The sequence below is a fragment of the Malaclemys terrapin genome, chromosome 10 (genome assembly GCF_027887155.1).
Source record: "Malaclemys terrapin pileata isolate rMalTer1 chromosome 10, rMalTer1.hap1, whole genome shotgun sequence".
Taxonomy (NCBI): Eukaryota; Metazoa; Chordata; order Testudines; family Emydidae; genus Malaclemys; species Malaclemys terrapin.
The window spans coordinates 23,250,107-23,264,200 of record NC_071514.1 but is presented as its reverse complement, the minus strand read 5'-3'; the positions used below and the strand labels follow the sequence as shown (position 1 = coordinate 23,264,200).

General features: G+C 47.2%; 1 protein-coding gene across 5 annotated transcripts in view; it reads left to right on the top strand.

Annotated features, from left to right (window-relative positions):
- MYO5A (myosin VA) overlaps positions 1-14,094 on the top strand; it is a 193,597-nt gene that overhangs the window by 117,094 nt on the left and 62,409 nt on the right. For all 5 annotated transcript variants that reach the window (XM_054042993.1, XM_054042989.1, XM_054042992.1 and 2 more), the window contains exons 10-12: positions 6,993-7,258; positions 8,203-8,284; positions 13,896-14,036. In XM_054042993.1, coding sequence (XP_053898968.1) covers positions 6,993-7,258; positions 8,203-8,284; positions 13,896-14,036 — 489 coding nt within the window. The remainder of the gene's footprint in view (positions 1-6,992; positions 7,259-8,202; positions 8,285-13,895; positions 14,037-14,094) is intronic.

Here is a 14,094-nt window from a genome sequence, read left to right as displayed (position 1 = left end):
GAGGACCCCATGGTCGACATCCTGAGCCCGGAGGGGCCCTCCAGAGTCGATCTCCCGATTATACGGACAGTCCAGTCCAACTATAAGACGGTGTGGCAAACGCCGGCTCCAGTGCACCAACTGCAAAAGGCGTGGAGAGAAAATACTTCGCCCCGTCAAGAGCGTTTGACTTCCTCTTTTTACACCCGTCTCCTTGTTCGCTGGTGGTCTCGGTGGTCAACGAGCGAGAGCGTCATGGCCAGCAAGCCCCTGCGCCCAAGGGCAAGGAGGCAAAACGATTGGACTTATTCGGAAGGAAAGTCTATTCGTCTGGGGGTCTCCAGCTGAGGATCGCTAATCAGCAGGCGATTCTAAATAGGCACAATTTTAATTCTTGGGCATCAGTCTCCAAGTTCAAAGACTCCCTACCTCAGGACGCACATCCTGAGTTCATGGCCCTGGTGGACGAGGGGATGGCGGTGGCCAAGACCTCATTGCAGGCCTCCCTCGATTCAGCCGACGCAGCGGCTAGAACAATCGCGTCAGGGGTAGTGATGAGGCGTTCGGCATGGTTACAGGCTTCAGGCCTTCCGTCAGAGGTGCAGACCACCCTGCAGGACCTCCCGTTTGAAGGTTCAGGCTTGTTCTCTGACCAAACGGACGCCAGGCTACATAGCCTTAAGGACTCGCGAGCAACCCTAAAGTCATTAGGAATGCATACCCCGGTGACACAGCGCAAGCCCTTTAAGCCTCAACCACCACAGAGGCAGTACCACCCTCGCCCTCGGCATGAACCGTACTGCCGTCATGGCAGGGATAACAGGCGGAGACGTAACAATACGCCTAACCAGAGCCAAGGTCACGGCCAGGGCAAGCCGCAGCCAGGGAACAAACCAGGCTTTTGAAGTTACGCTCGAGGACAGTGTACCACATTCCATACTGGATCCTCCTCTGAGTTTCAAGGACCGCCTGTCCCATTTCTACCGGGCATGGTCGCGCATAACATCGCACCGCTTGGTCCTGCGCACAGTGAAGGCGGGCTATACCCTCCAGTTTTCCTCGCCCCCCCCCCCGCCATCCCCCTTCCCCGTCCCTCTTCAGGGACCCCTCTCACGAGCAACTTCTCATGCAGGAGGTACAGACCCTTCTCACAGTAGGAGCAGTGGAAGAGGTCCCACCAGACCTAAGGGGAAAAGGATTCTACTCCAGGTACTTCCTGATTCCCAAGGCAAAAGGGGGCCTCCGTCCTATCTTGGACCTGCGCGACCTAAACAAGTTTCTGGTCAGAACGTGCTTCCGTATGGTCTCCCTTGGAACTATTATCCCATCCCTGGATCCAGGGGATTGGTACGCTGCCCTCGATATGAAAGATGCCTATTTTCACATCGCCATCAATCCGGCCCACAGGCGATTCCTGCGCTTCACCGTCAACCAGCGCCATTTCCAATTTACAGTCCTGCCTTTTGGCCTGGCATCAGCACCACGAGTATTCACGAAATGCATGTCCGTGGTAGCAGCCTTCCTTCGGAAAAGAAGGATGCGCGTGTTCCCGTACTTGGACGACTGGCTCCTCGCGGGCAGGTCGGAGGCCGAGGTCCGCTCTCACGTGACGCTGGCTCTACAGATGTTCGGCAGGCTCGGCCTCCTGGTCAACGTACCCAAGTCCACGTTAGCTCCCGCACAGAGACTGGACTTCATAGGTGCAGTCCTGGACTCGGTGACCGCGCGGGCAAGCCTCCCAGAGTCGCGGTTCCTGACAATTCAGAGGGCCGTAAGCTCAGTCCAGAAGTTCCCCATGACAACGGCAAGGTGTTGCATGCAGCTCCTGGGACACATGGCAGCCTGCACACATGTAGTCAGACATGCCCGCCTAAGGCTCCGGCCCTTGCAGTTGTGGTTTACCCAAACATACCGCCCCAACAGAGACCCCTTGGATCTGGTGGTGACGATCCCGGATCGGGTGTTGGGCTCGCTCCGCTGGTGGCTCGATCAACAGCAGGTCTGCGAAGGGATCCCCTTCGCTGCCCCACAGCCCACTCTGACGTTAGTAACGGATGCATCGGACCTGGGTTGGGGGGCACACCTGGGGGAACTGCGGACCCAAGGCTTGTGGTCCAGGGAAGACAGGTTGCTTCACATCAATCTAAAGGAGCTGAGAGCGGTTCGCCTCGCCTGTCAGACCTTCCACGCCACCATAGAAGGTCACAGCGTGGCAGTCCTGACGGACAACACTACCGCCATGTTCTATATAAACAAGCAGGGCGGGTCCCGGTCCTCTCCCCTCTGTCGCGAGGCACTCCAATTATGGGACTTCTGTATAGCCCATTCGATCCATCTTATTGCAACGTATCTCCCGGGGATCCAAAACGGGTTAGCAGACCGCCTCAGCCGATCCTACCAAATGCACGAATGGGCGTTGAGGCGGGACGTCCTGCATTCAATCTTCCGGAGGTGGGGCTTTCCCCGGGTGGATCTTTTTGCCACCAAGGACAACAGTCAATGCCCTCAGTTTTGCTCGTTTCAGAACCTCAGCCCGGGATCATTGGCAGATGCCTTCACGATTCCGTGGGGAGGGAGCCTGAGGTATGCCTTCTCTCCATTCCCGCTCATCCACAAGGTCCTCCTCAAGACCCGCAGGGACAGGGCGACAATTATACTCATCGCCCCGGCCTGGCCACGCCAGCATTGGTTCACGACCCTGCTGGAATTGTCCATAGCCGACCCGATCACCCTCCCCCTCCATCGCGACCTAGTCACGCAAGACAGGGGTCGCCTGCTCCACCTGAACCTGTCATCACTACATCTCACGGTGTGGTATCTCTCTGGCTGAATGATGCAGAACACAGGTGCTCTCACCAGGTTCAACAAATTCTCCTTAGTAGTAGGAAGCCCTCCACAAGAGCGACCTACCTGGCCAAATGGAAAAGGTTCTCCCACTGGTGCGAGCCTCAGCACATACAGCCTCTACAGGCTTCAGTTCCGTCGATCCTGGACTACTTACTACACCTCAAGCATCAGGGGCTTGTGCCCGCCTCGATTAAAGTGCATTTAGCTGCCATTTCGGCATTCCATCCGGGAGAGTTGGGAGTGTCAGTGTTCTCCAACCCCACAGTAGCCCGATTCCTCAAGGGGCTGGAGAGGGTGTTTCCCTACTCGCGCCCACCGGTCCCTGGGTGGAGTCTGAACCTAGTCCTAACTAAGCTCATGGGGCCCCCCTTTGAACCCCTAGCCACTTGCTCCTTCATGCACCTCTCGTGGAAGGTGGCGTTTCTCGTGGCCATCACATCGGCTAGGAGGGTATCGGAATTGAGGGCCCTCACTTCAGAACCCCCTTATACAGTTTTTCATAAGGAAAAGGTGCAACTGAGGCCGCACCCCAAATTCCTCCCGAAAGTGGTATCGCAGTTTCACATGGGATAGGACATTTGTCTACCGGTGTTCTTCCCTAAACCCCATACGGACCCTCATCACTGCAGCCTACATACCCTTGATGTTCGAAGGGCATTGGCGTTTTACCTGGAGCGGACCAGGTCGTTCCGCAGAACACCTCAGCTGTTTATTGCCATTGCGGAACGTATGAGAGGCCTGCCTATCTCGACACAGCGCTTATCAGCGTGGATTGTGCATTGTATACGCACATGTTATGAGCTCGCCAATGTTCCGGCCCCAGAGATCCGGGCCCACTCGACTAGGGCCCAAGCGTCCTCGACTGCCTTCTTGGCGCAGGTCCCTATCCAGGAAATCTGTAAAGTGGCCACCTGGTCGTCCGTACATACGTTCACAGCCCACTACGCGATCCACCATCAGACCAGAGAGGACGCGGTGGTCGGACGGGCTGTGCTACAGTCAGTTGTACCTTGACGCCTACCCACCTCCAATGGTAAGCTTGGGAATCACCTAATGTGTAATGGACGTGAACAATCACTCGAAGAAGAAAGAACGGTTACTTACCTTCTGTAACTGTTGTTCTTCGAGATGTGTTGTTCATGTCCATTACACTTCCCACCCTCCTTCCCCTCTGTCGGAGTCTCCGGCAAGAAGGAACCGGAGGGGTCGGGTCGGCAGGGATATATATACCCTAGAGTGGGGCGCCGCTCTGGCGGGAGGGAGGGGGCCCTGCCGGCCCGACGGGAGCCACTAAGGGAAAAAGTTTCCAACGTCCGTGCACGCGGCGCGCGTACACCTAATGTGTAATGGACGTGAACAACACATCTCTAAGAACAACAGTTACAGAAGGTAAGTAACCGTTCTTTCCCTTTCTAGACCCCTGTCAGGGGCTCTCCATGTTATTTCTGAGGCTCTCTTGACTCCCTGCTGAATTCTCAAATGGTCTTTTCTAGGGAACTCTTCCAGACATGCTAGCTTAGAAGTCCTGAGAGGATGGGTGAGTGTCTGTACTCCCACACCAAATGGTCCTGTGATTTGTCTAGGATTTTTGCTGGAATTCTGTCTCTAGTTTGATGCTAAATGCCAAACTGATCCAAATATCCACAAAGCGAACATTTCACAAAATACGCCATCTTACTGGGCTGTCCGGAGGAGACCATACTATACAGAGGGAAAAGAAGGTTCAGTAAGTTAACCGCTCTGGGGTTTTGCTGGTCATTGCTGCAGGAACTTTTCCTCTCGTACCATTTGAGAAGCAAGCAGCGAAGAGTCTATATGGTGTATGCTGAGTGTAGCTCCTTCCTCTGCTCATTGAGGAAAATCCCATTTCTCTCTCTCCTGCAAAGGCTTCCTGCAGGTGACATGTGTCCTGGCAGTGGGAAACAAAAGGGACTGATTGGTCTTGCTCTTGTGTGTGTTTTCCTTGGGCTCACAAATGATAGAAGCTTTTTTTCTCATCAGGCCCTGAATTATTATTAATGAGCCAGGCAGCGTTTATTTTCCTTCCCCTGCTCTCCAAGCTGCAGCAATTCCAGTTTCCCCCTTTCTCATTTGTGTTTGCTGTCAGTGCTCAAGTGCCCATGCTAGTAGTCTGGTATGTATGACAGCAAGTTCTGTGTCAGAGCATAGCTGAGGAGTCTTCTTGCTCTGACACCACATTCTGAATCTAACTGGTACAGTTTCACTGCAACCATCAATGGGGGTGACCCCATTGAGTGTGTCTTAAACGGGCTCTTCTTGGAAACAATGCATCAAGTAGTGATTCTAGGTAGGAAACTAAGGAGGGACACATGCTACCTCTTCTATGGTCAGTGGCATGACACTTCTGCTAATGTCATTAGAGATCTCTGCCTAGAATTTGGCCCATTTTGTCAAAGCAGAACATGAATATTTACTCTTTTGTTAATGTCAGGATGCATGCTGTATTTCTCAGATTCTTGACACTATTTTAAGTCTCTAAAGAATGAGCAGCAGCACCAGTGACGAAACTGAGCTGCTGAAAGCATGTCCAAAGTCATCTTCACATTGGCAGAACTGAAAGTTACTATGATGGCCGTTGCTGTATTGCAACTAAATTGTATGTTGAACCTTTAAACCTTGAAATAAGCAGCAAAGGAGCATGTTTATTATGAAGGTACTGAGTGACTTTGTTGGGTAAGAGACTATTGTCTCTATGATATAGGGAGCCTTAAGACCTGTAGTGACTCCGATTACTCCTCCTTTCAGTCTTGACATGTTTTAAGTTGGCGATTTCAGGAAGACGTGCCAGTTGGAAACAAGTGCGAGTGCAGTTTTGGATGTAGATGAATTAAGGACATAATTAGTCTGGGTGTAGCTTGTAAACAAGGACCTTCCCGTTGTTATAGCTTGATTATTTTGTTGTTGTTTGTCATCTTGTTGTTCAAATACAGTTAGTCATTATCGGTAAACTGAAAGATATCCTTAGTTAACTGGAATTTGATGCTGTAAAAGTACAGTGTGCCCCAAACACTTCAGCCCCTGCCCCTTCCTTCTTTTTGAAGGTCGGGAAATAAAACTGAGAGATAATTATGTTATTGGCCTTCAGTGCCCAGTTGTCTGTAGGAGAAGAACTCCCTTTGGTCCTGTTCAAATCCCTTTGTTCCTGCTTCTTGTCAGCTGACTACTGAGGTACACTGGTGTGATCAGTGAACCTGAAAGTGGTGGGGCTAGGGAAATTTTTTATTAATGGGAAAGATCTGTGCTATCATTTGATATATAAGGTGGCGATTTACTTGGTAACGATTAGGTGCGGGGCTCCCCAGCTCATGAGCAGCACTTGACTGAGTTGCTGTAATGTAGAAGTATGGGTGATCAATTCAGTGTTTTATACCTATGGCAGAAAATCTGACTATCTCAGGCATACAATTCAATGTGCGAGTTAAATTACATCTTTTAACATGCTTGACTGTTTTATATTTCTCCCCGGAATTCAATGGGGAAACACCTTTTTTGATGTTTATATCTGAGATCAGGTTTCTAAAGCCCTTCCTTTTTTGCCCCTGTTAATACTTGACTTTTGACTTCAATAGAACTTTGTTGATCTCTCACTAGCGTGGTTATATATGAGTGTATGAGAATGTTGCCCAGATTAGCGCTCCTATATTTTATACTTCTCCCTCCTAAATACACCCACCCACATACCACTCCTCTTTTTGATTTCATCCAATTTATGCAACTGAAGCATGCACTCTCAGATACTAAATACAAATACTGTCAAATAGGGTAAATACATGTGTGCTGTAAAGCTTCTCTGGTTTCAGTCAAATCAGAGTTTGATTCTTTTAGCTCAGTAGATAATGACTCCAAAACTTAGTCACCACATGAAAACTTTCGGAGCTCATTTCTTTGACTTGTGAATACTCTGCAAGGGGATCAGCCCACAAACATGCACTTAAAGGAAATTATGTTGCTATTTCCATGATTATGCTAATTTACTAAAGTATCTGAGTGCTAGACACAAGTCGATAGATAGATATAGAGAAAGAAAGAGGCGTGAAAACATAATTGTTGCAGCTCAGTATTTGATAACTTCATAACAGAAAAATCCACTGACATGAAATGTGTGATATTGTTAATATTCCCTAAGGAGATTATTTTTATTTTAGCACAAACATGAACCCCTCACCATCTTCTGTGACCTCATGGGTGTGGAGTACCAAGAGATGTCCCACTGGCTTTGCCATAGGAAGCTTGCTACTGCCTCCGAGACCTACATCAAACCAATTTCCAAACTGCAGGCCATCAATGCCAGAGATGCTCTTGCCAAACATATCTACGCTAAACTCTTTAACTGGATTGTTGATCATGTGAACAAAGCTCTGCATTCTACTGTAAAGCAGCATTCTTTCATTGGTGTATTGGACATTTACGGGTGAGTATTCTGTGTCAGAGATACCAGGTGTGTGGGGCAGAAGTATCCTACTGCAAGCGGGTAGCCTCTGAGTTGCTGACAAATTCTTTAGCACATGTATTGGTGTGTGGTGAAAACCATGAAAAAACTAGTGACTAGTTACTCTGATTAAAGGCAGTAATGAGTTATTAGTGGTGGTTTTGACACACCGCCTAGGACTTGTGTCCTGGCTTTCAGATTAGGCATTCTTAGTTGGATCTTGGACTACAGCAAGTTTGCCATTGGTAGTTTATTAATGTATCACAATGGGGAAAAATTATAATATACAGATATGCTTGTTCTTAGACTTTCATATTGATCAGTTTAGTCCAAATATTTGGGTTAAAGTTTGTTTTTAAAACCAACAGTATGTAGTTAAGGTTAAACTGCCATATTCCATTCTGCTTCAGATATCTTCCACTTTTCTGCTGATGGTTTAATAAATGGCATCTGGTCCTTCCCCTTTGCAGGCCTCTCAGTTTGCACTGTTGCTCATCTCCTTTTTGGGCTTTCTTTTCATCTTTTTTCCCCTTGGTTTTTATTTATTTATTTATTTATTTGCAGCAGCTGCTGTAGCACTTTTCCCTCTGTCCCAGAGAGTTGAACGTACATTCTCTTCCAAGGCTGCTCTGTAGATTGGGCACTATGGAAGCAAGGATGGCTAACATGTTCTCCAGAAACCATGAGCATCACCACATTGACACTCCTTTAGCAAGGAGAAAGTGTCTCAGAATTGCTCCTGGCATTGGGATGTCATTGCCCCATTTATCCTGTCACTCTGTTGTGTCTTGTTTATACTCAGTATAACCCTCTGAATGCCACTGATCATTCTGTATAAATATGATTAGAGAGATGATTTAAGATTACAGAATCATTTATTACATCTTTACATTGTGGTAGTAACTTTGAATGTCTTGGTTTTGCAGGTTTGAGACATTTGAGATAAACAGCTTTGAACAGTTTTGTATAAACTATGCCAATGAAAAACTGCAGCAACAGTTCAATATGGTAAGTAGGAAATTATTGGCTCCACTTCCCTTCTCCAACGTCTGTTCTGCTAAATAGATCCCCAGTGTCTGAGATGAATTCCTTCAAAATAACAACCAGCTGTCTTAGATGTGGAGCTTAGAGTGGAATGGGAGGAGAATCAAGAGCAGTGATTCCCAACCTTTTCTCTGCTGTGGCACAGCGTGATATCTTTAATTATTTTGAGGCACACCAACATATTGTCTCCAAATGAACTCGCCCTCTTATTGCTTCGGTTTAAGCTGTTTACCACCCTTTATTATTCACCCTCTGTACAATGTAGTTAATGATGTTAGAATCTAACATCATTAACTGTATTGTACAGATGGTGACAAGTATTTTCAGTCGACTCACACATTTTACGCCAACAAGACCCCAGTTCTGCCCCATCGCCACCCAGACCCTACCAGTTCTGCCTCCCCAGCTCCCCCGCCCCACCCCAACCCAGGCCCCACCTCACACCAATTCTGCCCTGCCCCCCTCCTGTTCCCCCATCCCACCATTTCAGCATCCCCAGCTTCCCCACCTCACACCCAGCCCCACCATCCCCCACTTCAATCCCACCGCCTCACCTCTCCTTCTCCTGGGGTTCCGTCCCTCTCTCAACCTGGGGGGCTGCAGTGGGGTTCTCGCTCATGTTCCAGGCTGGAGGGGGAAGCTCCAGGGGCTCTTCCCCCACCCCAGCTGGCAGATTCAGGAGGAAGGGTAAGTGGCAGAGGAGCCAACCTATTGCTCACTGGAAGAGGAGGGGAAGAAGAGGGAGATTGAGCTCTGATTGGTTGCTCTGCCCCTGGAGGAGGTGGGGCAATGAGACAGACAGCCAATCAGAAGGTGGCTTCCCTCCTTCTTTTCCCCCTCCCCCACTCTGCAGGATTCAAATTTGCTATCTTAATCTCGCTTTGGGGAATGGAATGTGATGCATGCATAATATTTGAAAGGGGCCTCATCCCAGAGAAGAAAAGTACTGAATGCAATCCAGCTCCGACACTAATTAAAATACAAGGGAAGGGTTTTTGTGTTCTCACATGTAGTTTTTCACAAAATTCTGCGGCACACCTGTTCAGTCCTGATGTCACACCAGTTGGGAAACACTGAATACATAACAGCTACTCTGGGCATATTTTGAATTCTTATCATAGTAATATAGTTTTAAGGCAACAGAAGCCTTGCTTTGCAATTAAGATGCCGAGACTGCTTGTCAATAAGAATACTATGCAGATGAGTTTGGAGCCAGTCATATCTGCATATCTTCCAATGCAAACCTCTTCAGTGGTTGCATCGAGAAGACATTCACTTCTGGAAATCTGCCACTTTAATTTTCTTGGTTTATGGTGTACATTGGCATGATTTTTAAAAGTACAGCCACTTCCTAACATTGATTAGAGTCAGCAGGGTGAGAGGCTCTTCTTTATTCTTCCTTCTTCAGAGAGCACTCAATTTTAACAGCTAACAACCCTGCTATCCTTAGCCAGAGTTATAGTTTGTAATTATGTATTTTATCTGGATAAAGATGTGATTTATGCCAGGTCCGAAGTGTCAGCAGCATTGCTGGATTCCATTAGAGTGTTAGAATAGCTTTAAAATATATATGCAAATGTACCTCAACAGTGCTTGTGTTCTGAGAAGCTGGATCCTACGCCATGAGTACATGTCCCAGCCACACAAATTTCTGAGCACTTGGAAATAAACTAGCTATCAGAAATGAAGTTGAATATTCCCACTCCAAAATGTCCACAATATTATTGTAGTGTGGCTGATGCTGTTGCTACAGAGGGTCACAGCTTCCCAAGGTTTTCTTCTATGCCCTGCTTTTAAGGTATTTCAAAGGTTTCTCATCCTTATAGCAAAGATTCTGTCAAGAGGGGGATCCCAAGGAGTCATTCTTGTGATACAGACTACTTTCACCCTTGTTCTATTTCCTTCCTTACATGGCAGCTGCAAACCCTGCACCCACATTATGGCTGAGAGAATGGATGGTCTTTTCTGTGGCTGCTCCTGTGCCCCATAATGAGCTCCAAGAGGTTACCAAACCATGTTTGTTCCCTGCACCCAGAGGGCCAGAGTTTCTGCTGCATCCAGTTTGGATTGGATGCAGCACAAATTGGGGGCCATCACGGATCCTGGGGGTTGTTCAAAACTGGCTGGCTGATTATGGTCCTCTAGAGACTATAGTCAGCTGGGGATACTACAGTACATCACAGTTTGGCTATTCACTCCCTTTCCTAGTATGTCCTCTGCCCCAGGGGCTGTAGGGAAGTTGTGGAAAGTGGAATTGGCGACTGCTGTGCAGTTGTGTAAGAAAACAGAACTTTATGGGATCAGGAAACCTAATGACATTGAAATTTTAAAAAAAAATGTGACACTACCAAATGTTTACAAATAGGTTGCCTGGATATATCTGTATCTTAGCAAATACAGAACTTAATTGTATATCTATAGGTGAGAACATGGCTCAAATTCAACCTGACTACTTCTTCAATAAAAGGGGTTTTGCATTTAGCAATCTGCCACAATTTTGTGCTTTTGTGTACCTGCAGTTTGTCATCATTTTATGGTACTGTGAATCAGTACTCAGGAAAGATCAACAAACCAGTCTCTCCTGGTACCTGGTGTCACATCTTCCAGAGGCAACACATGGACGGGGAGGCATGGAGTGTCACATTGCTTTCCCCCCCCCCCCATTTCTGTTAGGGTTCACACCAGAATGTGGCCAGCAGCAGCCTTTGACGGGAGCTGCTTCCAGCCGCAAGTCGGGATTGGGGAATGACCTGGCCCATATCTTTGCAGAGCTCATCTCTTTCCCTCCCCCCGCCACCTGCTCTGCTGTGGCTGGAAGCAGCTTGTCCCTTCCAGCCCGCAGAATGTCGAAAGGCAGCTAACACCTCCAGGCTGCTGCTGGCCACCGACATAACTCAGCTGCCTCCTGTTCCCTGGCTACAGCATGGGCAGGAAGGGGTTAAGCCCTAAGGATGTATTGTGCACCAGGGCCTGGGGAACCTGACTGCAGGGGCTTCAGCGAACTAGGCCAGAGAGGTGGCTCAGCAGGGTGGGTGCCTGGGGACAGAGCAGCCCCACACTCCCTGGGGGCAGGACCCAGGGCAGGGGGGTGGGGTGGATGAAGAGGGTGCTAAGTCCCTGCCTGGGGGGCTGCTGTGGAGCCTGCAGGGGTCAGAGCAAGAAAAGGCTGGAAATCGCTTCCCCCCACACACCTTTCCAGAGCTTAGCTGAGGGGCGGAGAGGCTTCCCCATGCCAGCGCTCTGCGGGCCTTTGGCACGTGCGGGTCTTTGGCACATGCAGGGCTCGGCTCCATCTGGCCAGCGCCCCAGGCCGCAGGGTCCTGGGCTTTCCCGGGGCACCAGCCCAGCCAGAGGCAGTGGGGGAAGGAAGGAGCCTGCCAGCCAGGCTGTTGGTGAGCTGAGAGCTCCAACCAGGGGCTGGTTCTCTGCACAGCGCTGGTAGGGGGATGTGCTCCGCCGGGGAGGATATGGAGGAGCAGGGTGTCAGGGCAGGGGGAGGGGCAAAAGGGCAAAGCAGGGAGAGGACAGTGAGAAGGGGAGCACATAAAGGGCTGATGAGTGGGCAGCAGAGGTGACACATAACAGGATGGGGGGCGGGGCCCCGCTGGCCAAGAATCGTCATGCAGTGGGGGGCTGCGCTGACAGACCAGCAGGGAGAGTGGCCAGCCCCACGCAGTGCATCTTCGCCCTGCCACCAGCCTTACAGACCCAACCCCATCGTTGGCCACTGAACCCCCCCACTCACCACTGGTGGATGAGTGGCTGGTGAGCAGGGATCTGGCCAGCAGCAGTACCCACCAGTACTGATGGGGGGGAGACAGAAAATACAGGACAATTTGTCCATTTTTAAGAAAAAGTCGAGACACCTGCAGGAGGACTTAAATACGGAACTGTTCCTTTAAAAACGGGACGTTTGGTCACCCTATATATCATTCAATTTCCAGTGAGGAATTATCTTACCATGTAATGTCGGTGTTAAGTGCCTAAAATGTAGCGTACTCCGATGGTCTGGTGCTGATGTGTGCTGGAGATCTACAGTGCACTGATAGACTTCTACATTGAATTAAGAGGGCAGTCAAGGATAACTTTAAGGGTTTTGTGTGGCTTTATCAACACTAAAATTACGTCTCCTAAATAGTGTCACAAATGTTGATATTTATTAGAATATATTCAGAATTTGTTTTTTTTTTGTGAGTCAGAGCAATTATATAAAGAGCTGAGCAAATAATGAATTTTTCAATTTGGGGGCCAAACCAAAAAATCCAAGGTGCAGGGGGGAGGTTTGATTTTAAACCAAAACAAATTTTTTGTGAAATCAACAAACTAAAAATCAACTGAAACATTTTTGGGCAATTTCAAAACAAAAAAAAATCAGTTTTTTTTGTTTTGATTTGCAATTTTTTCTTTTGGCTAAATGTGAAAATGTAATGCCATTTTGTAATGAAAAGTTGAAAAAAAATTTCAAAATGCTCAAAATGAAGTGTTCTGAAGTTTTTTCATTTTTTTCACAAATGAAACAATTTGTCAAATTTGCCCTGAATTTCAAATAGTTTTGGAGCCCCAAAAATGCATTTTTTGGCAAAATTTCTATTTACTAAAAAAATGTCACCCAGCTCTAATATGTATTTACAATTTAGCTGGGATAGAAATATAGTTTTGGAGGAGGGATTGTTCGGTGGTTTGAGCATTGACCTGCTAAACCCAGGGTTGTGAGTTCAATCCTTGAGGGGGCCACTTAGGGATCTGGGACAAAAATTGGTCCTGCTAGTGAAGGCATGGGGCTGGACTCAATGACCTTTCAGGAACCCTTCCAGCTCTATGAGACAGGTATATCTCCATATTAAAAAAAAAACAACAAAAACCACCTGAGTAAAACAAACAAAGAATCTCCAAAGGATTTGTTTATTTTAAAAAGAATGACTGTAGAATGACCAAAGTTTGCATGTTTAATATTTCACTGTTGGGATTTTTGTTCTAAAACTTTCACTTTGCTTTCTGTGCACATTCTGTTATGGCTGTGTCATTTTTTTTATTATATCTTCTATGAAATATCATTAAAATAAAATTGTGAATTTGCTACAGCAAAATTTAACTTTTTCACAAAGTTTTGCAAAATGGGTTTCTTACACTGAAACACATGAAAAATCTTTCTTTCTGCAAAAAATCTGTTAAAATTTAAAGTTTGAACATAAACACCATTTGAGAACAAATGAATCTCAAAATAGTGTCTCAGTGGAAAACATGCGAAAAATTATTAGGGTTTTTTTGTGTGTGAAACAGGGCAAATTTAATAAAACCTTGACAATTTGAAAATCTCACATTTCAAGAATTTCAGCTTTCATTATGAATATTTTGTTGGGCCCTAATTTACCTGTCATAATTGCTGTCCTTGTATTTGAGTATTTTATTTGTTTTCAAAGACAAGTGGCACAGTGTGGAAGAAGCAAATATATATGTGTTTGTATCACACACTCACTCACTCGTTCACAGGTAGCCCTATAATAGTTTCTTTTTAGGAGTGTGTTAGGAAAAAAGCAAGACTTTGCTCTTAAAGATTTTTTTCCCCCCCACATAGCATGTCTTTAAGCTGGAACAGGAGGAATATATGAAGGAACAAATTCCATGGACCTTGATTGATTTCTATGACAATCAGCCTTGTATTAATCTCATAGAGGCCAAATTGGGCATTTTGGATCTGCTAGATGAGGAATGTAAGGTATGTGTTCAAATTACTTGACTTCTATACTGCAAGATACACTGGTCTCCTGTTTCTG